The sequence below is a fragment of the Fonsecaea pedrosoi genome (genome assembly GCF_000835455.1).
Source record: "Fonsecaea pedrosoi CBS 271.37 unplaced genomic scaffold supercont1.4, whole genome shotgun sequence".
NCBI lineage: Eukaryota > Fungi > Ascomycota > Eurotiomycetes > Chaetothyriales > Herpotrichiellaceae > Fonsecaea > Fonsecaea pedrosoi.
This window is the reverse complement of record NW_013550612.1, coordinates 3860650-3884064: the sequence shown is the minus strand read 5'-3', so window position 1 is coordinate 3884064 and position 23415 is coordinate 3860650. Positions and strand designations below refer to the sequence as shown.

The 23415-nt window shown below is 52.3% G+C and overlaps 5 protein-coding genes across 5 annotated transcripts; 3 read left to right on the top strand and 2 right to left on the bottom strand.

Moving 5' to 3' along the window:
• Positions 1-1920: 1920 nt before the first annotated feature.
• On the bottom strand, positions 1921-4438 carry Z517_07202 (uncharacterized protein; the record flags this gene model as incomplete). The annotated part of the gene is made up of 4 exons (XM_013428940.1): positions 1921-3585; positions 3644-4150; positions 4211-4327; positions 4409-4438. 4 exons carry the CDS (start codon positions 4436-4438, stop codon positions 1921-1923), a joined length of 2319 nt encoding a protein of 772 aa, XP_013284394.1.
• A 5747-nt stretch (positions 4439-10185) lies between these two features.
• On the top strand, positions 10186-11849 carry Z517_07201 (uncharacterized protein; the record flags this gene model as incomplete). Its single annotated transcript, XM_013428939.1, has 3 exons — positions 10186-10320; positions 10375-10502; positions 10559-11849. The coding sequence occupies 3 exons, from the start codon at positions 10186-10188 to the stop codon at positions 11847-11849; spliced, it is 1554 nt and encodes a 517-aa protein (XP_013284393.1).
• A 3057-nt stretch (positions 11850-14906) lies between these two features.
• On the bottom strand, positions 14907-16505 carry Z517_07200 (uncharacterized protein; the record flags this gene model as incomplete). The annotated part of the gene is made up of 1 exon (XM_013428938.1): positions 14907-16505. One exon carries the CDS (start codon positions 16503-16505, stop codon positions 14907-14909), a length of 1599 nt encoding a protein of 532 aa, XP_013284392.1.
• A 1168-nt stretch (positions 16506-17673) lies between these two features.
• On the top strand, positions 17674-20356 carry Z517_07199 (uncharacterized protein; the record flags this gene model as incomplete). The annotated part of the gene is made up of 2 exons (XM_013428937.1): positions 17674-19932; positions 19985-20356. 2 exons carry the CDS (start codon positions 17674-17676, stop codon positions 20354-20356), a joined length of 2631 nt encoding a protein of 876 aa, XP_013284391.1.
• A 957-nt stretch (positions 20357-21313) lies between these two features.
• Z517_07198 (uncharacterized protein) lies at positions 21314-23059 on the top strand (the record flags this gene model as incomplete). The annotated part of the gene is made up of 1 exon (XM_013428936.1): positions 21314-23059. One exon carries the CDS (start codon positions 21314-21316, stop codon positions 23057-23059), a length of 1746 nt encoding a protein of 581 aa, XP_013284390.1.
• Positions 23060-23415: the final 356 nt, after the last annotated feature.

The window sequence follows — 23415 nt, the reverse complement described above, 5'->3', positions numbered from 1 at the left end:
CTTTCCCCCTGCTGTTCTACTCGCGCCGTCCATCTGCATCTGCAAGAAACTGTAATGCCGTTGTTGTCACTAGTTGGCTAGAGCGCAACCTCGCGCCATGACTGGGCAACATCGCTCTCAAACCTTGTCCCGCCCAATCACCATATGTGCCAATGTATCGGAACACATTACCTGCAGGACAAAGGGGTGCGGCCCGCAACCCACCGTTTGAAAAAGGTTGCCATATATAGGCGTGATGAGCACACCCACTCGTGGACTGTACATACAATGTGCATGAATATAGCTAGCACAAACTTGAGAGCCTTGTCAGTGACTTTGTCCATGGGCAAGTGTGACCTTTTACCTTGTTCCATCACTTCTGGCATTTTCTCTCACCAAAGGTTTGCCACGTACTAGAACGTCAAATGCCATCGTGTTTGCTTACCTATTGCCAGAATGCTGAGGGCCCCGTCAAAAGCTTCTGTGTGCGTCGTCTCTTCGGGGCTGTGCTTGAGGGTCACCTTTTCCGCCATCTCTCCAACGCTTTCCGACGGGAAGGAGAGGCATCCCACACCCTGTAGTATCTTCCCGACCTTGAGCACCTGTCGTCCCTCGTGCCGTACCTACTCCGCTCGTGGAACAGTGGCAAATATCGTAACCAGGAAAATCGATCATGCCGCGCCGTCTTTGAGAGATCGCCACATGGTCGTAAACTTTGCCCTGCACGACCTAAAGTAAGGCGACCACACCGGCGGGCGATACTCCTCAACATGGTCAAGCAGTCCCTCTCCTGCCAAGGCAAGCCTTGCTCCACGAGGCTGAATGGTCCGACAATCTCCACTTGGCCACCCTCATTGCAGCGCGCTATACTTCCTCTTCTGCACCCATTGAACCTTCTTTCTTCCTCCACGATCAAATTCTATCTCCACATCGGCAAAGGAGCTGCTTAGCTTGACCGGGTAGGTAGGTAGGGAGAATGTAGACCCTGGTCAGCATTAGCTCAACCCTACCAAGACGGCATCAGAAAAGAGACCGCGAGTTGGTTGTGCATGCGTGCAAAGCTCATCTCAACCTCGTGTCTACAGTAGGTAATGTCCAGTCCGTCCTAAAATTAGAAGCCTATCGCCGTACACTCAGTTTGCACCATGGAACACGGGATGAGGCGCGGCTTCGTCTCGTCCATCATCGTTCTCGAACGCAGGCGAGCGACAGAGTAAACGGCGGAGAGCGGTGGACGTTCATGCAACAATGCAAGGACATCCGTCTTCAAAATGTGAAGGATGAAGACTGGTTGTGGTGAAAAAATGAGACTAAAAGGAGTGGGAGAATAGCGCAGGATGGCGTCACGTGTAGTTGCCTGGCAGCTCTTGCCGCACTGTCCCGATCTTCTGGAAGCGCAGAGACGTAAAAATTAATGGAATCTATGTATGTACTGTGTATATGCTGTGTGGGTGCTGACAACAAACCACTCACCAAAATCAAGACCAGTTTCCCAGGAGATCATGACAGAAACGACCGTCAGTGCAAAGTAATGCCAAACCCAATTCAAGCCTTCATGAGTGTGCCCTGCCCTTCGTAAATTGCGACCTGTAGCCCTCCCATCTTATTGTGCTGTAGACGGACGGACTCTTGAATGGTAGCAGGGATAGCATGTACTTTTCCCCTCGCGCCCATTCCTCTCCGTGCATTTCCCAGCACCCGTCTAGAACCCGCCAAAAGAACTGGTCGTCATGTTCAAAATTACATACTTCGTCTCGTCGTCACCTGCCATTGCCCATTTGCGTGATGCGAGAGTGGCCGGATTGTCGGTTCAAGGTGTATTCACCGGAAAGAATTGTCCAAGTAAGAAACGCTCAAGACCTTGTTTCCTCAGTAGTCGGTCCACTCTGCGTAAGACTCAGTCGGGAGATCGTGTCGGATCATTGGACGTTGGTCGGCTAGTCACATATGGACCGACTGACCCTCAAAAGAATCCATAAAGTTCCAATCGATATCTCCCGAGCTTAACCTCGGATGGGGGTCGAGATTGTAGCCAAGAAGTGCCGTCCTTGCATGTGGATCGACCTCGTTGCTACCAAAGCTGTGTTCGGAGCCTACCGGGAACTGTTGTCCGGGAAAGGCTGGCAAGAAGTCTTCTGATCCGTGAGCGGGTTCGGAATAGAGGCTGCTTCTCATCCCAGACTGCCATTGCATGGGTGCGACGATTGAGCCCGGGGTGTCTGGTTGTGAGTAAGCTCCGTGCACTAGAGCCGGATTTGAAAGTGCCTGAAATGCGGTCGGCTGTGCGAGATCCATTTGATGGCTGGTCGGGGTCGGAATGCTGAATTTCGCGTTGGGCGGTGTTGATCCGTTCGAGTAAGTCCTCCTGACCTGACCTTGCTGAGCCTTTTGGCGGTCCAGGGCAGCCTTCATCCGCTTCCGGATAATGGCATTGCTGCGTTCCAAGGCGGGCATGGTACTCGACGTCTTTTGTAGAACGTCTAGAAGGAAGCTCAGGCCATTCTTTTGTGCAGCCACCGCTGGATCCTCGCCTGGTTGGTATTCCCTCTCGAAGCGCAGCACGGCTATGGTTGCGGCAATGTAAACACTGTAGGTATTGAGATATGAAACGTGGTTAAGTCCAAAAGTATTTGCTTGTAGCATGATGAGATCGTGTATGGCACCTGTTGCCTGTATGCACATTTGCCACGACCGCACGGGGCCTGGCGCGCTCATGTCTCGTGCTCCAAGCACAACTGGCCGATGTAGAAGGATCACTGTCGTATGGTAAAGTAGATTCAGAGACATGATGTGCACTGGTGGTGCTAGAGATGGCATTTGGTCGGGATTGATTCGCAGATGAGGTGGTAGGGAAATGAGCCAGTCTCGTAGGTCGCGCGAGATTCTCACGAAAGGTGCCTCGCTGGCTGCTTTGGCCTCTGCCGAATGATCTTCCTCTTCCACCTCACGACGAGCGGCTGCCTCCGAGGAATATATATTCTGCATCAAATCGTTGAGAATCACGCAGATTTTGCACAGCTGGCGGAAACATGAGACCACATAGCCAGGACATGGAGGGTAATTGGGGGCGTTTGCGAGTTCAGGCGTTGGCGTCTCTCCGTAGTATGGCGCCCACAGGTCACTATCACTATAGTCGTCCATAAATGTAAGGGGCACTTCGTCGGTGTTGGGCGTGAAACCAGGCATGCGGCCCAGATACAGGGACAGTATTTTATCCCAGGTATAGCAGCTCCAGAACAGTCGCTTTCGAATTTCGATGTCTTCGGCCGTTAGGCTCTTCACGAATGTCTGGAGTTTGTCGCTGGGGAGATGGATACCCATGTCCAAAGCCATACGGAAGGCGACTCCTGAAAAGGTCCATGCTTGGGAAGATCTCCCAAACACAACTTCTCTCGCAGACTGTTGCAGGAGGGCTTGAATGGTTGGGATAGAGCTGTTTTTCAGCATATCCATGCCCAAGCCAAATCGCGCTTCGTCTGTCATTTTCTGCATAAACTCTCCGGCGCTCATCGAACTTCCCGCGGGGCTGTGCCGGCTCAGTACACTATGGTATTGTTCCTGATAGACGTCATGGTTCAGGAACCTGGCAGAATGAGCGTGGACGACCTAGATTACAATCAACACATTGTTCGATCCTCAAATATCTGTAGAAGTTTTGCCATACCTTTAGCAAGGATTCTGAAAAGTAGGGCGGATCCGGGCCGCTTGGAGTATTCAGATCCGCCATGGCCATGCATCTCGTAAATGCTGGCCTGTACACAAACAGAAACAACGGATGCTGCCAACACCAGTGATACTTGAGTAGCTCGTGGGAAATTTCCTTCGGTATATTGGTCTTTAGGGCACCATTCGCTATTGCGTACGGTTCCATCTGTCTCTGGTGAGTGGCATTGTAGATCAGGTCGCGTTTCACACGCTGGTCTTCGTGGATATTCCCATTGTAACTGAGTTGGGCTGCTATCGGCGGATGATGGCGCTGACTTGAGGGTGGTTCATGAATGGGAGACGTCGAGTTGTGGAATGCTACACTTCCGCTTTCGTCCACACTAATGTCGGTTTCCCACTTGACATGTCGATTTCGATGCGCCAATGCTTGACCTGAACTTTGAGACCCGGCTGTTTCGCTGGCGGGTGATGCTGAGGGCAGCTTCTTGTCATCGTGAGACCCAGCCTGGCCGTATTCGTGAGTTACCTCTGGTGGCAAAAGTACAATGAAGGGGCTATTTCATACCCTACTTAGCCAAACTTGAGTCTTGGCCTGTCGCAGTTGCGCTTTTAGTTCTTGGATTTCCTCCTCTAAAGATCGCACGTAGGCGAGTGAGGGTGGTTTGTCGTAGTGACAGTCGTCCTTGTATGCGATACACCTACAACAACCGTCTCAGAATGGTTGCACGACGCAATATGTATTGAGCCTTGGGGGATAACTCACGTGGTGCATTTGGGTGTTTTCCCGTCGCATTTCGACTTTTGACAAATTAGCACCTTATGCGAAAATGCTTCTTGGGGCCAGCGCTTGTCCCCTCTTCTGACGGGCTTAAGATAGAACAAGAGGGGAGGAGGGTTGGACGTTGACTACCTTTCTTCTACGGCATCCAGCGCATGTCGACTTGCGATGCTTGGATTTTGGTTTCTGTTCGACTTCGGAAGGCATGTTGTGAGCGTGAGGTGACAGGAGATTAGATCGGAGAGTTGCGAGGATTGGGAGGGCAGAGAAACAGTCAAAGAATCAAGTTGACTTCATGATCAAAGCCTCGTAGGGCAATGAGGGACTTTGAATGGCTTTCTCCTCACGAGATCAGAATCAGAATTGGAGATAGGTCCGTCAGCAAAAGTGCCACCCCCTGTCCGGTGTCTGGAGAGCTAGGATATTTTTTCATACACAGGCGGGCATGGGGAGGCAAGGTCTAGCTTAGCGTCATACGAGGCCGATTGACGGGGCAAGCAGACCAAACAAGTCTGGATAGAACAGACCAGGGTCAAAAACTCTGCGGGATGGCGGATGAGCAGTTAGGATGATACTAGCCAAAATGCGTGCGCTGGGAAGGGAAAGTACCATCTGATGCTGAGTTACTTCTCTTTCCGGAACAGCAGACAATACAAGCGGATGCCAAATTTTTCTTTCTCGAGTATGAGTTCAGAGCGCCCGGGGGGGCGAAGTTGGTGTGGGTTCGCTGAAGCTTAGGGCAACGAGTAGTGGGAGGTCGGGGTTGAGTGTGGATGATAGACGACGCAGGGCTGTGGTGGGATGACGAGTTCGCTCGGTCTGGTGGTTGTGCCCTCTCTTGCCTAAATCTCTATCCCTTCGTCTTCTCTCGTCTCCAGAACGGCTCTTTTAGTTGGACTAGAAGGGGCAGAAGGTAATGGACCAGTCAAACGATGAAGCAGCCAATACTGGAGCTGGGTTGACAGAGCCGAAGCCACAGCGAACACGCAACCTCCCGGCCGGGCACCAGGCCAACAACGCAGGGGAGGTGGGAGGAAATGGAGTAGCGTGAGCAGGGATTGATGATGAGGATCTGAGGGAAGGCCGAGCCGTGTCGCAAGATGCAGCCGCGCCGAGCAATACACCTCCCCAAAGCGTCAAAGGGTAGAGGAGCGTGAACACTTGACGCGATTGACCGGTTTTTGACAAATTGCCTGCCGCTTTGACCAAGCTTTTTGGGAGGGAGCATGATGAATAGTCGTAAGAGAAGCGCTAGAGCAGTAAGTAGTACGAGTTAGTCCAAGTACAAGGAGGTGAGGAACTCGCAGGTGGTGATTACGGGGATAACCAGGCGTCAGGGCAAGTGAGAAACACTAGAGAAGGGGGTAGATCGGGTTCAAATGACATGCGATGGATTAGCGGGGAGTGACGCTAGTGGAGCTAGTGTAGTTAGCGTCACTAGTCAAGTGTGTGCCCAATAGAAACGGACAAAGAGAGCAAGATTCTTACTTGGAATGGGATTTATTGCGAGAAGCCATCATTAATTACTACTAGAAGGCATCTACCAGTAGGTCTGTATGAGTACGTACCTTACCAGGGGAGATAGTATTGGGAGATGTGTAAGGTACAAGCCCATGACGACTCTGACAATCCACGCGGTACCGAGAGTACAAGCACTACGCTATTATCAAACTCGCACTATGTCAAAAAAAGGAAGGTGGTGGAAGGAGTATCTGGGTGGTGGTGGTGTGTGCTTCAAGACGAAAATCCAAACCTAAAGAGAGAGTTTCTTCTTCTCCAAAACGCTAACCACCGCCAACTTTCAATGAACGAACCAACCATATACAAGTAAAACGGCCCTGACACGGACTGACTAACACGGCGTCGACTGCGACTACCACCGACGCTGCTGTTATTGACACAAACACACCTCGCAAAGTGCAGGTTTCTCAACTGGCTTCTACGATTCCGAGGTAGTCCATCACAAGCTCCTGTGGCTGATTATTGATGCTCTTTCTACCCTTGGTCATCGGAGAATGGGCCGAACAATTCAACGCGCGGTCATCTTAGACCCAGGTTGTTGGAAACCCACAGAGTTGCTAAGAAGAAAGGACGATCCAACTCGTGCCAGCTCGTGCCATCCCATTCATGACATATCCCTAGCAAGCCATGAGTTTCACAAAAACACGAGTCGGTCAGCGATAGGCCCTGCCACCACTGCCATCTCCAAGGTCAAAATTCATATGCGGTTAGCGCCCCGCTCCTTCGCCCGACGGGCAACCAACCTCTAAAATCGTTCTCTAGCCTTGTGCTCACCGAAGTCTGTAATTGGTATTGATCGGTTACATGGTAATGAATACGAGGTAAGTATTCTACGAGGTACTCGGAACTCTACTCGGAACTTTCAGCCTGCTCAGTTCCTGGTGCCCGTTGCGAATACCTCGTATCTCAGGAGGCTTACAACTTTACACCACACTTAGTCATGGTAAACTTCTGCAGGCGCCGAGTCATCCGCAAGCATGGAATTTCTTTGGTTTTTTCCTTCACACTTCCAGAACGTCCAAATCCAGGTCTGGTAGGAAAGCTTGCTGCTTTTTCCTAGTGCGGATCCGCACCGCCGATCTCTGGATTGCCAGGACTCGCACTTCCGGTGAACGAATACGGACCTGATGGCCCAATTAATCCAAGGGGTACTGGGGTTCTGTCCCAAGGTGCCCAAGGATAGCACTGGTCAGCACTCTATTCGATATAAGCACTATGTGCCTCCCGCTTGTTCCCTGCCTGATGGTTCAACGTCTGGTGAGTTGGCTCCCTTGATTGCCACGAGGGGGCCAAGTTACCAACCACTCTCCGTGCACAGGCACCACTAGCACTGACTTGATGTGATCCAGTAAACAAGCAGACAAGGTCCCAACCATTATCGCCACATTGTTTCCCTTGTTCACTAGCCCCCTTCTGGAGCTTTTTGCTCTGGAGAATCCCGGTCGATTTTCGAGCCACCGACCAAACCTCGGAATAGCACACAGGGTGCAACCATGCCTTTCCCCATCGTCCATGTCGCCCAATCCGACACGGTCTACCTAATAAACTTCCGGGTTATAGGTAAAACAATCTGCCAAAAATCTGCATCAAACACATTATCGGATATTCATTATCCAGCCTGACTAATCTTTGTATAGTGACATGGCGCTCAACGGCGCTGATATCCTACGTTCTAAGGGCAGAACCGGGGGCGCTGAAAACAAGGCTAACGAAACCTGGCCCGTTTCTGCTGTCTCCGACGTCAACAAAACATTTCGAGATTTCCACCCCATCTCGATTTTCGTGAACCAATTGTTTCATGTCAATGATAGGCGCTCCGAACCGTTGTTCCACAAGAGCAACGAGGTCCTGGTAGGATCATCACCCGCTTTAGCAGACGACGTCTGCATCTCTAAAATTGGCACTCCTCGAAATTGGTTGAGAACCTGTTAGACGACGTATGCAGTCTCTTCCGCTGCCAGAGAGTATGCGGAAATGGTGCCCGTATCTTACAAATCAACTATTCACCAGGCTCGTGTACCCTTTGCATCGATGCTACAGTACATGCTCATGCTCAGCCTCCTGGTTTGCGAATCCCCCAATGCTGTCTATCATAATATGTTTGAGGAAGGACCTGGACAGACTGGTATTGGCCAATTGCGACCCCCCGGCTTCCTCTGCACGTAGTGACGTCGAGTCAATCTCAAGAGAGTCAGCACATTCGCATCAGTGGCCTGAAAGGAATTACTCTCTGCAGTCTTGGAGGATGGCTACGAAAGGGCCAAGGCGGACAACTCACATGGCCAGGCTTGTCAGGCTCGGTAGGGTACCTTGGGTACACTGACCGCCCATGCGTCCAAAGTTTCAGAGCCGATATCCGGGGTTCTGCGACGGATCGACGCCCACCTATTGCTACACGCACCACTGAACTTAGTCATTCGACCATTTCGACCTAGTGCACGCAGAATGCGTGCCAAAAAGGCTAAATTGCCCCTCTTCATGCACACGGCGACGTGACCAAAAGTACGTTCCCAAGTGGCAGGAAGGGATGTGCTGTCAGCCACTTACAGGCGGGTCTATCCTCTCTGAATCCGACATGGGCAGAGAAAGCGCGCATGAAAGGCATGGTGTCAAGGTCTTGCGGTGGTCTACTCGATCAAATGAGTGGATGAACTTGTACATGTATTGTCTCAACACACTGCTTCTCATGTTCTGTACCACCTATTCCCATTTTTTCTAGTCGAGATCATTGATGGCAGGCAAATCCCCAAGCTATCTCTGACCCACGGCTTCCTCAGGCGGCCTTCAACACCAAGCGGAAATCAGCGATAGGTGGTTACTGCTGTCCTAGGTCAATAACCTGAGGGCGATCAAGAGAGACAGAAAGACAGAAAGAGAATATGTATATGAGCTTTGTTCTTCCCTCCTCGTACTAATCCTGGTCTTGTGAAGCCATGACTTTGCCATGATCTATCACCATGGGCTCATCACATTTGCCCCGCGTGGAGAGTTTACCACCAGGATCATCACATAGAGTGATGTATCCCAAGGTCTTCAAGCAAAGAAAAGTAGGTCGTGTTGCGAGCTGCTCGCCACCACGACGCATACAAACTCTGGTCCGCTCGGTCCTTCTACTGCTCAGCTTGTCAACTTTCTCTGGCTCTGGACTTAAAAGGCGTGGGTTATCATGCCGTTGGTCCTGGAACACCTCGTCGTCCTCCAAGTCCTACCAGCGACAGTGGTTGTTTAGGCCTCTGTGTGGCCCTCCCGGGGAGTCGCCGGTTAGTTGCACCTGTAGGTGTACATTTGTACCTCATGTTCCGCCGCACAGATTGTAGACATGTGTTCCCAGGTACTGTACATAAGTCTTGCCGAATCCTTCTGGCTCCCGAACTCTCGATTTCCTGCTGTGGTCTACGGGCCAGGCAAGCATAGCAAGGCAGATTCTGCAGAGACAAACACCTGACCAAGTTGCGCTTGGACTTCGACTCCTCCACAAGAATCCTTGGTTTCTTTCCGTCTGAGGCTGTGACCTCTCCAGCCTCTCGGCCAAGTAGGAGTTGAGCGTCATTTTGCTATGGCATCACATAGTTTTCTTTTCACCCGCCGAAGAGCAAGAGAAACTGATTTCGCGGATCTCCTGACGGTTGTCGCAGTGTCCTGACGCGGTCATATCCATTGATTTTTTGTGACATGCGATTCATGTGCTGCTAACTGCCTCTTCATCGTTAGACTCTTGCCTCTGCTGACTTCGCAGGCTGGACAAGGGGCGAGGGGTTTCCTCAAGAGCGACTGTCATGGAACTTTTGTTGATGCGCCAGTCCCTTCTGTGTCTCCGACACTCCTTCTCCAACGCCTCTCCACATTGTTTTCCACTGCTTGTTCCTGTTCATGCTTACCCACTGGGCATTCACAGATTCCTTAGCCTCGCTGCGGCACACGGAAACTTCATACGAGAATGGAATCCAAATCATTCCCCTCCCGAAAGTCTACCCTCGTTCGCCACAGGCCGGCCAGTCTCTCAACCTGACCCCTCAGGGGCACGCATGACATTGCTCACCAGCAGTAGCGCAATCCAGCAACATCCTCGGTGCTGATCGACCCTACTTGTCGATGCCCTAAAACGTCGCCGAAATGCTTCTTCCTTGCTTAAGGGTGTCACAGACGATATACCTGCTCTTACTCTCGCACACACACCTTCCTCAACCCGGTCACAGCTACCTACGATCCACACGATGAAGAATTCACAAATAATAGAAAGGATGTCTAGTGACCCAGGAACCTTGAACGAGGAAGAAGCTGGGACCACCAACCTCCAGGAGACAAACAGAGAGTTACTGAATCCCCGGCCGTCTGAAGATCCGCAGGATCCTCTCAACTGGCCTCTGTGGCTTAAGGTTGGTTTACAACCTCTGTGATTGAGGCCGGGAACTTCTGTTGACCTTGAACAGATTCTTATATTGACCCAGACGTCTCTTTTGGCTGCGATTGGTGGTCTGAACACTGCTGCAATCAACCCCGCAGTGGTGTTGCTGGCCCAAGACTTCGGCATCAGCAAAGTTGCCGCTTCGTATCAGACGTGAGTCTTAACTTGACAACACCTCCTTGGTCCACCGGCAACTGACTTGTGAGAAGCACCGTCTGCATAGCGCTCAATGGTATAGCCCCGTGGCTATGGATCCCACTCTCCAACAAATATGGTAGACGACCTGTCTACTTGGCCACAACCTTCTTGGGCTTCGTTTCCGCCTTAGGCTGCGCCTATACCCAAACATATGGCCAACTTATCGCTGCCCGAGTTTTCAATGGCTTGTTTCCGGTCGCCTTTGCGTTGGGTGCTGCCACTGTCACCGACTTGTTTTTCTATCACCAGCGCGGCAGAGCGATGGGTTTCTTCACTGTGACCATGGTCAATGGGAGCCACCTGGCTCCAATAGTCGGAGGTTTGCTGGGCGAATACTGCGGCTGGCGATGGATCTTCAAATTTGTGGCTATTGTCGACGCGGTCATGTTGATTACTGCCTTCTTCTGTCTTCCGGAGACTCTCTATCTCAGGAAAAGGGATGTCGACACCTCGAAGCCAGACTTGTTGAAGTCGCCGATTGAGCATCGGCCGCGGTTCACCAAAGAAGTCTACTTTTCCCGCGTGCGCCTGCGTTCGAATTTCCCAGAACTGAGATTGAGACCTGATCAATTTGTACTCCCGGCATTGAAGATGGTCAAATACCCCTCAGTGTTATTTCCGGCTCTCTACTACGCCACCATGTATGGTTTTGCGTCCATTGTGCCTGCGGTGACCGTCGCCGCAATATTCACAGAGTTCTTCCATTGGAACACTTTGACTATTGGCCTCACTTTCGGTGCAGCTCTAACCATTGGAGGGATCCTTGGAGAATGTGTTGCGGGCTGGGTCGTTGATCACATTGTCACGGCAGAACGAAAGCGACTAGGTCGTGACCCGGAACCAGAAGTTCGACTCAAAGCCATCTGGATGGGTGAGATCATTGTCCCCGCTGGTCTTCTGATCTATGGCTTCTGTCTACAATACCGTACGGTGTGGATTGCGCCCATACTTGGCATGGGCATCGCGTGCTTTGGCCTGCAAATCATCACGACAACCACTTACACGTATGCGATTGACTGTTACCGGACAGAAAGCAGTGAAGTCGCACAGCTGTTCAATTTTATTCGTCAGGAAATTGGTTTCACTTTCGCCTTCTACGTTGTCCACATGGGGAACAAGATCGGCTATCAGTGGACCTTCCTTATGTTCGCAATCATTGGGGGGGTATTGGCATTTGCACCGATGCTTTTCATCATCTACAAAGGAGAAGAGTGGAGAAAGAGACTCGGGAAGCCCGTGGGTGTCAACATCCTTGACAAGATGATGGAGACAGTGGACAAGCATGATCATGACGCTGGATGAAACAACCTCGAGCAAGCCAAACGGACGCGATGAGATATCGCTTATGAAATACATAAGGGAATGAAAGACGGACATGGGATTCTGAAATCCCATACCACTAACAACAGCCCTGTCAAGCAGTGCCTCAGCTAATGCAAGTCATCCGCAATCGTGTGCCAGATCTCTGCAAGGCAGATGCAGCACGATCTCGGCACGACCCCGCGGGAAAGCCCTCTCAGTGCTGCACGTCAGTTGTACATGTACATATACGAGGGGCCATCTCACTAACAGATCTCGGTGACCTGATGGTGTCATTCCGAAGCGAGGATGGCGCCAGCTGGCCGGGTGGTCTGCGTGGAGGGTGGTGTCCTGAAGCTTCTTGCTGGATCCGGAGATTTCGCTGGTCCATCCTCCCCTCCCCTTGGATGGACCCCCAATAGGTATGGAAGATGGTCCGCCCGGAGGGACTCCGGAGCGCATCCTCGACCAACCACCAGTCTATCTTTCGTCGTTTAAACCCCGGGTGGCTTAGAACCAGCTCTGTTAAAGAGCCGTACAGCGGCGCTGGCACCCTACAATGTCCGTGTATATCCGCAGGGAGTTTTTGTGGTGGCGTGAACCTCTGTTCATGTCAGCTAGCTCTGGCTGTAGCGGAGCACTACAACAGAAGAACGGTATAATATGACAAGAGGAGGCGCTCCTAGACAGATGCTCTCCGTCCGTCGTCGGTATTTTAGGCCGCTAAGACCTCGAGATCGGCATTCAGACACGTTCTACGGAAACTCGACGCTGGCACTGCCATGGCACGGAGATATATGCGTCAATATGTTCTTGCCGTGCAGCCAGCTGTAAACCGAGTACCGCTCGTCGAGACCACTGCGGACATACTTGACCGAGAAGGTAATCAAGCACGCTTGTAGCTCTGGCGAGCTACTTCTCTAGGGATCTGGAGCAGGGACATCCCGCTTTTCTTGGAACTATAGGCCTCCAAAAAGTATACAACCATCATTCTTTGAAGTCCGAAATATCTTGAGTTAGAGTGGCTGTTTTGCCCAAGTCGTGGCTCCAGAAGGCGTATGGCTGCAACGTCTTGAGAGCTTGAGGAGTGCTCTTTCTTTGCTTCCTGGCACAAAGCAGATTGTTCTCCCACCTCATTGGCAATCCGGCTAAGTTGACCTGCGTCAATATGGTTTGTCGCTTCAAGACAGTGCCACAGTGGACCGTCGACGGTCATCTTGCTGCTATACGGAGTTCCCTCTCTCAAGAGTCATGGCCCAGAATGATTCACATGATCAGAACGGATACGAACGGGGATTGTGCGCCACGAGATTACCTTTAATATGCTACCCTTGCCTGTGTTCGAGTCATTGCCTGAGTGGGGATTGTCTGTCGGTCTGTTGCACTATCGAGCAGTAGACCTGTCGGAACATGGCCGCTCTCCGAGACTCGAGATAGCCGCGGCGGTAAAAGCGACTTGCTCGCATGAGATTCTCGAGGGTCTCCCAAGGGTCGGACCTTCAGCCCTCTGTGGAGTTCTCGCCCATGCCCCGGTCTTCAAGATCGAGATGCCGGACCAGGGTTCGGTGGCGCTTGAAGGAAGTCTCGAGCGGAGTGATGCCACCAATCGAGTACCCCTTGAAGCTCTCGACCCAAGCTGGGAGCGTGAGTACGAGTAAGATATGGGGATCACCCCACTCTAGGAGGATTCGGGAAACGTGCCCGCTGCCAGCACAGGCGAAACAAAGACAAGACAGGGCAAGAAAGACAGGCATTCGCGCGTGGGAGAGTATGAAAGGTACTTATGCCGGCCTATCTGGGCAGGTGGAGTCTCCCCAATAAAGGACAAGTACACACTGTCAGTCAGTCCCAGGATCGCCAGGACCCAGTCCCTGTTCTGGTGAGGTTAGGAGACGTTTGGAGTGAGTACAAAGGTGAGGTAAGCATGAAGGGAGGTCCAGAGGCAGGGGAGATACGCGGTAAAGGACGGGGGCAGAGAGGGAAGGGAGGTTCTCGTTGAATCTAGGTTCTGGGTCCCCGGACACTCGCCGGCCGAAGGGGGGGGGGGGGAGGAGAGACCAAGGCCGACAGAGTATATATACTTCAAGCGTACGAGGTGTGTAAGAGCAACTCCAAGCATGTGCTAACCAGACAACCAGGACAAGCAACTCGATATACAAAATAGAGAACGAGAAGTGACGCGTAATGCGTGATGAGAGAGAAGAGCTTCCTTCCATCCTTCTTGCTTGGTACTTACTTGCTGGGAATCGACGTTCTTCCCTCAACCTGACGCCCCGAGCCCGATGCCCCGAGGATACGAGACACCCAGTCCCATCTATACCGAACATGGCTCTGCATGGGGCATAGACTGGACAGTACATGTATGCATCGATTGAGTACGTCGTCGAACCTGGGAATGTGGTCCTTCCGTGGAGCAAGTAAGATAGGTAGAAACCTTGCAAGGTTTCTTTTTGGGGGGGGGGGGGGGGTGGACGCATCATGACCCGTTGATACCTATTGATTGATATACAACTTCTGTAATATACTTTATACTTGCTAGATATGTATGTGCGTATGTAATGATATGTACCCAGAGCCAGCCAGCTACCCAGAAACCTAGCCACCAGGTTTGGTGGGAGTATCCATACATACACATGTACATGCAAGCATACAAACGTACAATGACTCATCAACAATAAACCAAAAAAAAGTATACGGTAAACGATAGGTAAAACACAAGTTATATACCTAGCTACACCTTGTCCATCTCCCTGCTCCGCCTCGTCTCCATGGGTCCAGTCACACCTGAGACATTGGTCTCAACGGGACGGGGAAAAGTGGATAGACCAGAAGATCACTGGGGACTGCTTTCTTGATGCTTTGCGCATCGCTGCTTTATCACTGTGGAGCTTACAAGTTACCACTACGATATATGTATATCCCTGTACTGCGAAACGGCTGCACCCGGTACCAGTCCTCCATCGACCGACACTCTAGTCTTTTGATGTCTGAACCCAGCCCGTGTCTCTCAAACTCCTCTCGGCACTATGCTCTCAGCGGCCTCGTCAGGCCCCAGTATCCTCATTCGTGCCAGTCCCCAAGGTCAAACCTAGCATTTCCACTCACAGCTCGCATGACTCTCCGATGACTACTGTCGTTGCCTGCTTCGAAATTCTCCTCTCCCACGCGGTCGGCCTCGAGCTCGTCCCTCCACACATCATCTGCAGTTGGCGAGAATGCCTCTACTCGATCTCCGCCAGTGGCAGCAGCGTTAGCGTCGAGCGCCCGCTGTGTAAACCGGCTTTCGTCCCTCATCCTCAACCGCTGCAAACGAACTCCTTCAGCATGAGCACTTCTCGTCAACTCCCTGTTCCGTCGTTCACGAAGATTAATGGCTCGAGCAGTTGGGCTTTGCTGTGCGCCTTCTTGGTCCCACCCCTGTCGACCATGGTGCGTAACTGAGGTCGATCCGATATGGAGCATGCCGGGTGGTGCCGTATACGCGGCTTCTTGTTCAGTGACCAAAGGATGTCTTGATGTGTCGGCCGGAGTTTGTGGCTGAGAGCTTGCAGGGAGTGAATCATTGTACACCGTATACGAATTTCCGTCCAGATATTGATGTCTGTAAAGTGGCGGTTCGGTACGTGAGAGGGAAGCAGCATTGCGGATTGGTGATGGTGTACTTGGTAATCGAGTGGAGCCCAGAGAAGACGGTTGCTCCTCGAAGTAGTCCCTGCCTGGTGTCTGTAGAAAAGGAGGGGAGCTTGGCACATCTGTGAAGGAATACATTTGTGCGAGAATATCGCTGCTTCGACGCCGTTCTACAGCAGAATGGGTGATGCTGGGACTGAGCACGTCCGTCGGACTATCCCCCGACGGTGACTTTGTTGGTGGACTCGCGAACGGGATGTCTTGAGCTGAAGATGTGCGAGTTGTAGGATGCATCGGGGATGGCAGATCAAAAGGCATACTCTCCTCAGAGTCGTCCAAGGAGATCCGATTTATCCCATCTATGACATGACCCTGTGTCAATGTATCCGCAAGAGAGTCTCGCTCGGAGGACTGATATGGGTAGGTATGGCTTCGCCGCTTGTATTTCCTACGTATTGGAGTATGAGTTGGCACAGGAACAGGTCGACCCTCTCCTGGTTCGGTAGGAGGATGCTCTGGTGATGCTGCCTCAGCAAACCGAAGTAGCGAGCTCTTACGAGGAGCATGTGGATTGGTGTACATGGTGGGTGGGATAGATCTCGGGGACCCGAGGCTGCTGTGGTTTCCCGTCTCCTGCACGAGCGCGTCTGGAACGACGTCTTGGAGATCGTCTTGGGAGTCTTCAATCTCTGGGGGGAGATCGGGAAAGCTGGAAGTTGATCCGCTGGTGGACTCGGAGGAACTATGGCGGACAGGATCTCGCTTCTTGTCTTCTTGGCCACTTTCCTGCAAGGCTGGCTGGAGACGCAGGTAGGACAGTTCCGCGGTGCTCGAGATTGTCAGATCGAAGTCCCGCAAGCCAGGGTAGGCTACATCTGCTGCAGCCTTGCGATAGTCGTTGAGATAGCGGATAATGTCATCTCTCTTGAAGCCTTGCCGCAGTAGACCTTGGTAGATTTCTGTTTGTCGGACATGGAAATCGATATCTCGCTCTGAGACGGATAGGCTGCTTGGTGGTAAGCGAATCATGATGCAGTAGTTAGTTAGTGATGAGAAAGGATTCGAGATACGAATCCGAGTTGATACGTGTGAGCCAGAAGTGGGTGGCTGATTTGACTACGAGGAGGATAACTGCCATGGGTTGCATGCTGGTCGATGGCAGTGACGGCACCGTCGCAGCATCCTCGTGGCACAATGGGATCAGGCAAGAGCGACGAGCCATGCCATAGAAAGAGCTCGTCTCTGGGTTCCAGGTCGAGGACATGATGACAGTGAAGGTTGAGGCCTTCCGCGAACCTCTCCGTGAAGCTGGTGCAGGCACCGTTGGAGCTCTTTCGACACAACACATTCCTGCGACAACGGCCAGCCATCCATACGGTTACATAAAGAAGTCAAGAAGCTATCGATAGTTCATCACACTTACTCGGGAAGCTTTTCACGTACAAGTATGTGGATGCCATGAAACCCACACCTCGTTGTCGCAGTGGTCATATGAACTCCACCGCAATTTTGAGTCAATCTGCGCGGTCTTGACGAGGAAAAATAATCAGTAGCCAGGTGTAGTCTGCGGCTTTGTACTCGGTGAACGTTTACGTGTGTTCTCCGCCAGTGACACGGGCCATTTGTCTACTATTTCAAGTGCAATATAGGCACGACGAGATCCGGCATCGAGTTGTGCTCGGCTATGGCGAAGCACTGGCTGATTGGTGGCTAATCTGTCTAGGGAACAGCGCTGCGAGACCAACATCCATCATCCTTGCGGTCCCTGCAAACCACCAATTCGTTACCAACTGCACAATTCACCTTGTACGGTTTCTTCTTTCTTTCAACACATTCTGCCCACGCTCGCTACCCTGACAAGAAGCTCCTCGTCCTCAGCGCCGCCGTCTACCTTTTGTGCCCTCCTTCGACCTCTCCGTCCGAAGAACGGACACTAGATCAGACTCCTCCGTGCCAGATCAGATCCAGGGGACTTGCAATCCGCATTCTGAAACGACTCGCAATCCGTCTTGGACCCTTGCACCTTGACGGAAGATTCACCCTACTCACTGTGGTTGTTGCTGCTGCTCTCCCTGCCGCAGCGATGAGGACACCAGCATCTCTACTTTGATCAAGCCGCTCACCACTGAGACGTCATCGGGCATTTCGATCCTCTCCAAGCCACATCGTTTACGAGTCTGAACCCCCCCGTGCCACAATGGCCGACCTCTCACTTGGTCCGCTGAGGATTGCGAATCCCGATGATACCTCACCGGACACACCATTACAACCTCAGCCGCCCGCATCGCAGTTCTCCCGGGTATCGCCTTTGGTCGATACCGATGGGAGGACAGACTATATCTCCGCCACCCCTCAGCGCTCTCACAGCCCGGTATCCCCAATGGAGTCCGTGAACGGCCCCGAAGACCTCCCATCCCACGCGGTTTCTGCCTCGTCCATCCCATCAGTGCCCTCGTCTGCGCCTCAGCCCACTTTCACCCAGAACAATACATCGGCAGAGCGGCTCGCCCAGCGACAAAACATCCCCTATAGCTATCAAGATCAGCAACAAGCACAATTCCCCCAATACCCTACCATGATGCCTCAGAACCTCCACGACCCCAGGTCGAACGCCTCACGTCCGGGTTCCGCATATTACACCCAGTTGCCGGTCAATGGTGCGGCTGCAAATGGAGTCTCTCGGCAAGGATCGTACAGAATTCGCAATGATGGTTCAGCCTCAACGGGGTTTCCACAACGAACATCTTCGAAGCGCTCGGGGCTCGGAGATGTTGCTGGGGTGCCATCAAGAGACGATAGCCACACAGAGAGAGCATATGGTCAAGGACAATATACTTTAGGCAACGGCCCCTTACCTCCGCGAAGAACTTCTCGAGGTATGGCGGGCTCCCGCATGGGAACCACACCGACCGGCACTACACCACTCTCAACCACCCCCAAGTCTAACCAGACACCCTTGTCAACATCGCCGTACAATATGGAAGATCGGCCCTTGACCAGTGCAGAGGAGTGGCAAGAGCGCGGAGCTGCCGTCGGTCTCAAGAAGGAGATTGGCGCTGATGGCACAGTGGCGTACAAACCGGTCAAAAAGGGTGTGAGGGACTTTAACTTTGGACAGACCCTCGGAGAGGGCTCTTACAGCACCGTCCTCGCTGCTACAGATCGAGCCAGTGGAAGACAGTATGCCATCAAGGTGCTGGACAAGCGGCACATCATCAAAGAAAAGAAGGTCAAATACGTTAATATCGAGAAAGACACTCTGAACCGTTTGACAGACCACCCCGGTGTTGTGAGACTCTATTACACATTCCAAGATGAACGGTCTCTATATTTCGTCCTGGACCTGTGTCCCGGCGGAGAGTTGCTTGGAGTGTTGAAGCGCATGTCAACCTTTGATGAAGAATGTACTCGCTTCTATGGTGCGCAAATACTGGACACAATCGAGTACATGCATGGCCGAGGTGTCATACACCGCGATTTGAAGCCCGAAAATCTTTTGTTGGACGAGAACATGCATATCAAGGTGACCGATTTTGGAACGGCCAAGTTGCTTCCGGAAAGGCGAAACACGGATGGCAGAGTTGATTTCGAACCCGATTCCACCTCGACCGAGAACAGGGCCAATTCCTTTGTGGGAACTGCAGAATATGTGAGCCCCGAGCTATTGACCGACAAAAACGCATGCAAAGCGAGTGACATGTGGGCATTTGGTTGCATCATCTATCAACTATTGGCTGGGCGGCCACCTTTCAAGGCTGTCAATGACTATCAGACCTTCCAGAAAATCGTTGCGCTCGACTACGAGTTCCCCAGGGGTTTCCCTGAAGTCGCTCGAGATCTAGTTGAGCGACTCCTGGTTCTTGACCCCCAAAGACGGTTATCACTGGAGCATGCAAAGAACCACCCTTTCTTTACCGGAGTTCGCTGGGGTCGCGACTTGTGGAAGCAGAAAGCACCACGCTTAAAACCATATGTTCCTCCAGCAGCACCTCCCATAAAACTTAATGGAAACGGTGCCCAAGACAGTTTTCCGCCTGACGTTGTCTCGGGTCACAGCACACATCCAACCATGCTTCCTCCTCCCAATCAAAAGCCGCAGCCGAGAGTGGTTACAGAACTCCCGCCCCCGAGCCAACTTGATATCGAATGGTCTCCTGTACTCACGAGAAATAACGAGAGAATCCTCAAACTAGGCAATCTGAATGTGTTGTCAACACCCAATCCCCACAGCCCGCACAGCAACGAGGGTGGAGGGAAACTGTCAAGGTTGTTTGGAGGCAGCAACAACAAGAAACGGCAAAGGCTTGTCATGGTAACATCGAGTGCAAGGATCATTATTGCTGCGGCGGGTGGAGAGGAGAAGAAGTCAAAGTCGGAAATCTCACTGCTATCGCCAGGGACCGAATATTCCAGCGCGACAGATTCCAAGGGAGTAACCCAATGGATTGTCGATACTGTAAGTTCCTAGGGGGATTGATGCCGAGAGTGAACACTAACACATTGAGCAGAAAGACCGACACTACGTTTTTGAGGACCTCAAGCCACCTTCTGGCGAAGCGTTCTCGACGGCGGTTGCGGCGCAGGAATGGCTGGATGCATTAGCACGAGCACGAGAGATTGCGTTATCGCTGCAGCTGCAGAATACCAACAACACGTACTCCAACGACGACGACGCTCTCAATATCTCGTCCTCGGCATTGTCCAGCCATGCTAGCACGATTGACCAAGCGACGGATCTAAGTCCTCATAACGTGAATCAGTCCCATTCCGGTCGAGGAATACTGCACAAGCAACATTCGGGCGGCGATGCAGAGTCGCTCAAAGGGAGAAAACGATTCAGCAAACGGCAGTCCAAAAGCGGACTGACTGCAGTCTTTTAGAAGGCGCTCGTGAGGATTATGGCGTTGCGGGTCTCTCTGTTCATTTCTTGACCCTGAATTAGCATAGCATGGCGACTTGTTGAGCGCAAATCAGCATGGCGATTGGCGGTGGAAAAAGAGCACCGATGAAATGGCCGACACAGTGTCGTCGAGGGTGCAATTGTAAAGAAAGGCTCTGAAAGATCTAGAAGAGGATATATAGTCGACCTGGCATTGTACGTAACCCTGTCGAGGCTGCCAGGGTTATTGACAAGGGGTGTCTGTACGCCAGTACGAATGATGAGACTGGTCTCTGTCTATTTCACGTCTTCTGTTTTCCAGTTGGTATTTAGCGCATCATGTTGGCCACAAATGAGATCGTGGCGTTGGTTTGGCTGTGCTTGTGCCTTGGTTCAGCTGCGCTCACGACTGGCTGGCATGGATTTGACTCGAGCGGGACCTGCAGCGGAACTTTCCCTCATGCGGCCTTCGCTTTGCTGCTCTATCGCCACTCTTCCGTCCCGCGGTAGCCTCTTCTTCCCAGGCGCCTTTCGTCCCATGGCGCACACACGAGAAGACGTTGGGAGACTTTGCTGAACGTCGTGACAGGCACTGCATCCCCGAGGCATCTCAACCGGCCATCAGCTGCAGTGCGACAACTCGCAAAGTTGTCTCGACAAGCTCAATCCCGAAGTACTTATCGGTTGAGACACACCTTGTGACCCGTGAGGCTGCGCCTGGCTTCTGTGGGAGACGCCTAAGCGACACTCCAAAGGCAGTTTTGGCAAGGCAGAAGAAGCGGGCAACGGCAGTGACGGTGACGAAGGGCGCGTGCTATACAGAAGCCATTGCGTTCCTCGGATGCGAACAGCTCCTCATGAGAGCAACTTTGGGTGAAATGACATGAACCAGCAGTTTGCTCCACAACAAACATCATCTCAACCCGTCCAGCAAGCAAACCGAATCTCAGTATCACCGATGGTTTCACGCGCAGAGGTCCTCGACCACTCTCACACACGCTCTCTTTCTCAGTCTCGAGCCGCACCCTCTGTTGTTTCTCGCACCTCGCGATCGAGACACCACCACAATCGAGGCCGTTCGCATCACGGTGGCTCCTCTCATGTGCCGCAGAACGAGTTTCCCTTCTTCTCACAAACTGGAGATGTCGAGATAGTTATTGCCTGCGATGGACAAGAGAAGAGATATCTGCTACACAGTTTGACGCTGGCACAATTTTCGGGTTTCTTTCAAGCCAGCACAAGCGAAGAATGGTCTCGAGGTCCATCACACCAAGCTGGCCACAATCTCTCGTCTCCATTACGAACCGATCAGGCCTTGAGTGTCATCGGAGAGGAGTCTTCCCAAGTCAGCTCGACGCCTGGCCCCTCCAATCCTGCTCCTCAACCAGCACCGATACCACCAGCGGCTTTGGGTCAGAGAAGGAGATGGAGGTTTGAACTCGACTGGGAAGATCTGGAGGATGATGATGAACCCATCCTGGTTCAGAAGGCCCCCGAGGGCCATCTCTTTACTGCTGCCACGGCGCCGGCGCCGCCACCACTTTCTCCCCCAGAACGTCCAAGGCATCAAGCCATTCACTCGTCCTTCTTTCGTTCCATGGCCAACCTGGGCCTCTCTCACCGCGGCCCAGCAACTCAATCCAGTGCTGAACTTGCAGCGCCCGCTCCTGATCCATGCCAAACGAACCCGCTGCTCAGAGACTATGACAACTTGTTTCGCATCTTCTACAACTATGCTCCAGTTCTAAACTCGTCCAACATCGCCTCGGCCTATTCGGAATGCAAGGCTCTCCTTTCACTGGCAGACATGTACGACGCCATTTCCGTCGTTGGACCTCGAATCGACCATCATCTCTTGCGTTTCTCGTCCCGGCTATTCAAGCAGATCGCAAAATACCCGCCGTCGTACCTCAAACTTGGCTACCTCGCACGAAGTCGAATCATCTTCTCCGAAGCTCTAACCCACGTCGTAGGGCAATGGCCAGGCGCCCTGCCCCATCTCAAGCCGCCCAACCACTCTGGTGCAGGATACGAAGTGCCCCAGTCAGTAATTGATTTGATTGAGGACAAAGTCGACGAACTCGAAGAGTTAAAGCACAAGGTCGAAACGAAGCTGTTTCGCTTGACTCTGACCACGACCCGTGGTGAAAGGGTAAATCCGTCAAACGACTACCTTGGCTGGCTGGCCGTTAGCCTTTGGCGGCAATGGTTGGCAGAAAATACGGCGCCCGAGATTCGAGGGATCTTGAAAAACAGTCCGAATTCGCGACCCGGCAGCGGACATGCGAACCCACAGCCCGGACCAAATGGCCGCCCTCTGCCGCACGGCACCAACGCTCAGAACGCTATGCCACCGCCTCCCTATCAGCCTCATGCGCCTCCCCTATCGCCGATCAACACGGGCCGCATCTTTCGCTTGATTGGTTCTGCCAACCCTGATACTTTTCTCGCTCACGATGAGCTAAAACGATTCCTCAAGCTGACGCCCCCTGGATCTCCTCACTCTCTCTACAGCCGCGAAAATCTCCGGAGATTCGAGCGGAAGATTGATGAGATCAAGAACGTCGCCAGGGATATTGTGAAACCGTTGACCAGGAACTGCCTCGAACTGGATTTGAGGAGCCTGAGCGACGGAGGAGGCGGAGGGTTGGGGTACTTGACCTGTATGAGGTGCGAGGAGGACGAATTGCCCTGGGAAGTTTGACGCAGTAAAATTGGTGTTTGATGATGTGAACGCCCAGCGACAAGAGAACTGTTTGAACGATCAACAAGTCTGCATCTCTAGTAAAGGGTCCCAGCCACACAGTCGAATCCATCTATCGACGAACCCAACTGACGAACTTTCGGCCATTCTTGTTGTCATTTACGAGACGCGTCTATCAACGACGGCTCGACATATTTCAGCCCTTTGGGCTCTTTTACGATGCGAGCCTGTGTCCTTGGTTCCCATAGGCACGGCTCACCAACGACCATTTATTTCACGATTTCTCCGACGATGAACGATTTACGAGTTTCCTTCCTTTACGGTTGATGTTGTTTTAGGACTTGTTTGCTGTTTGG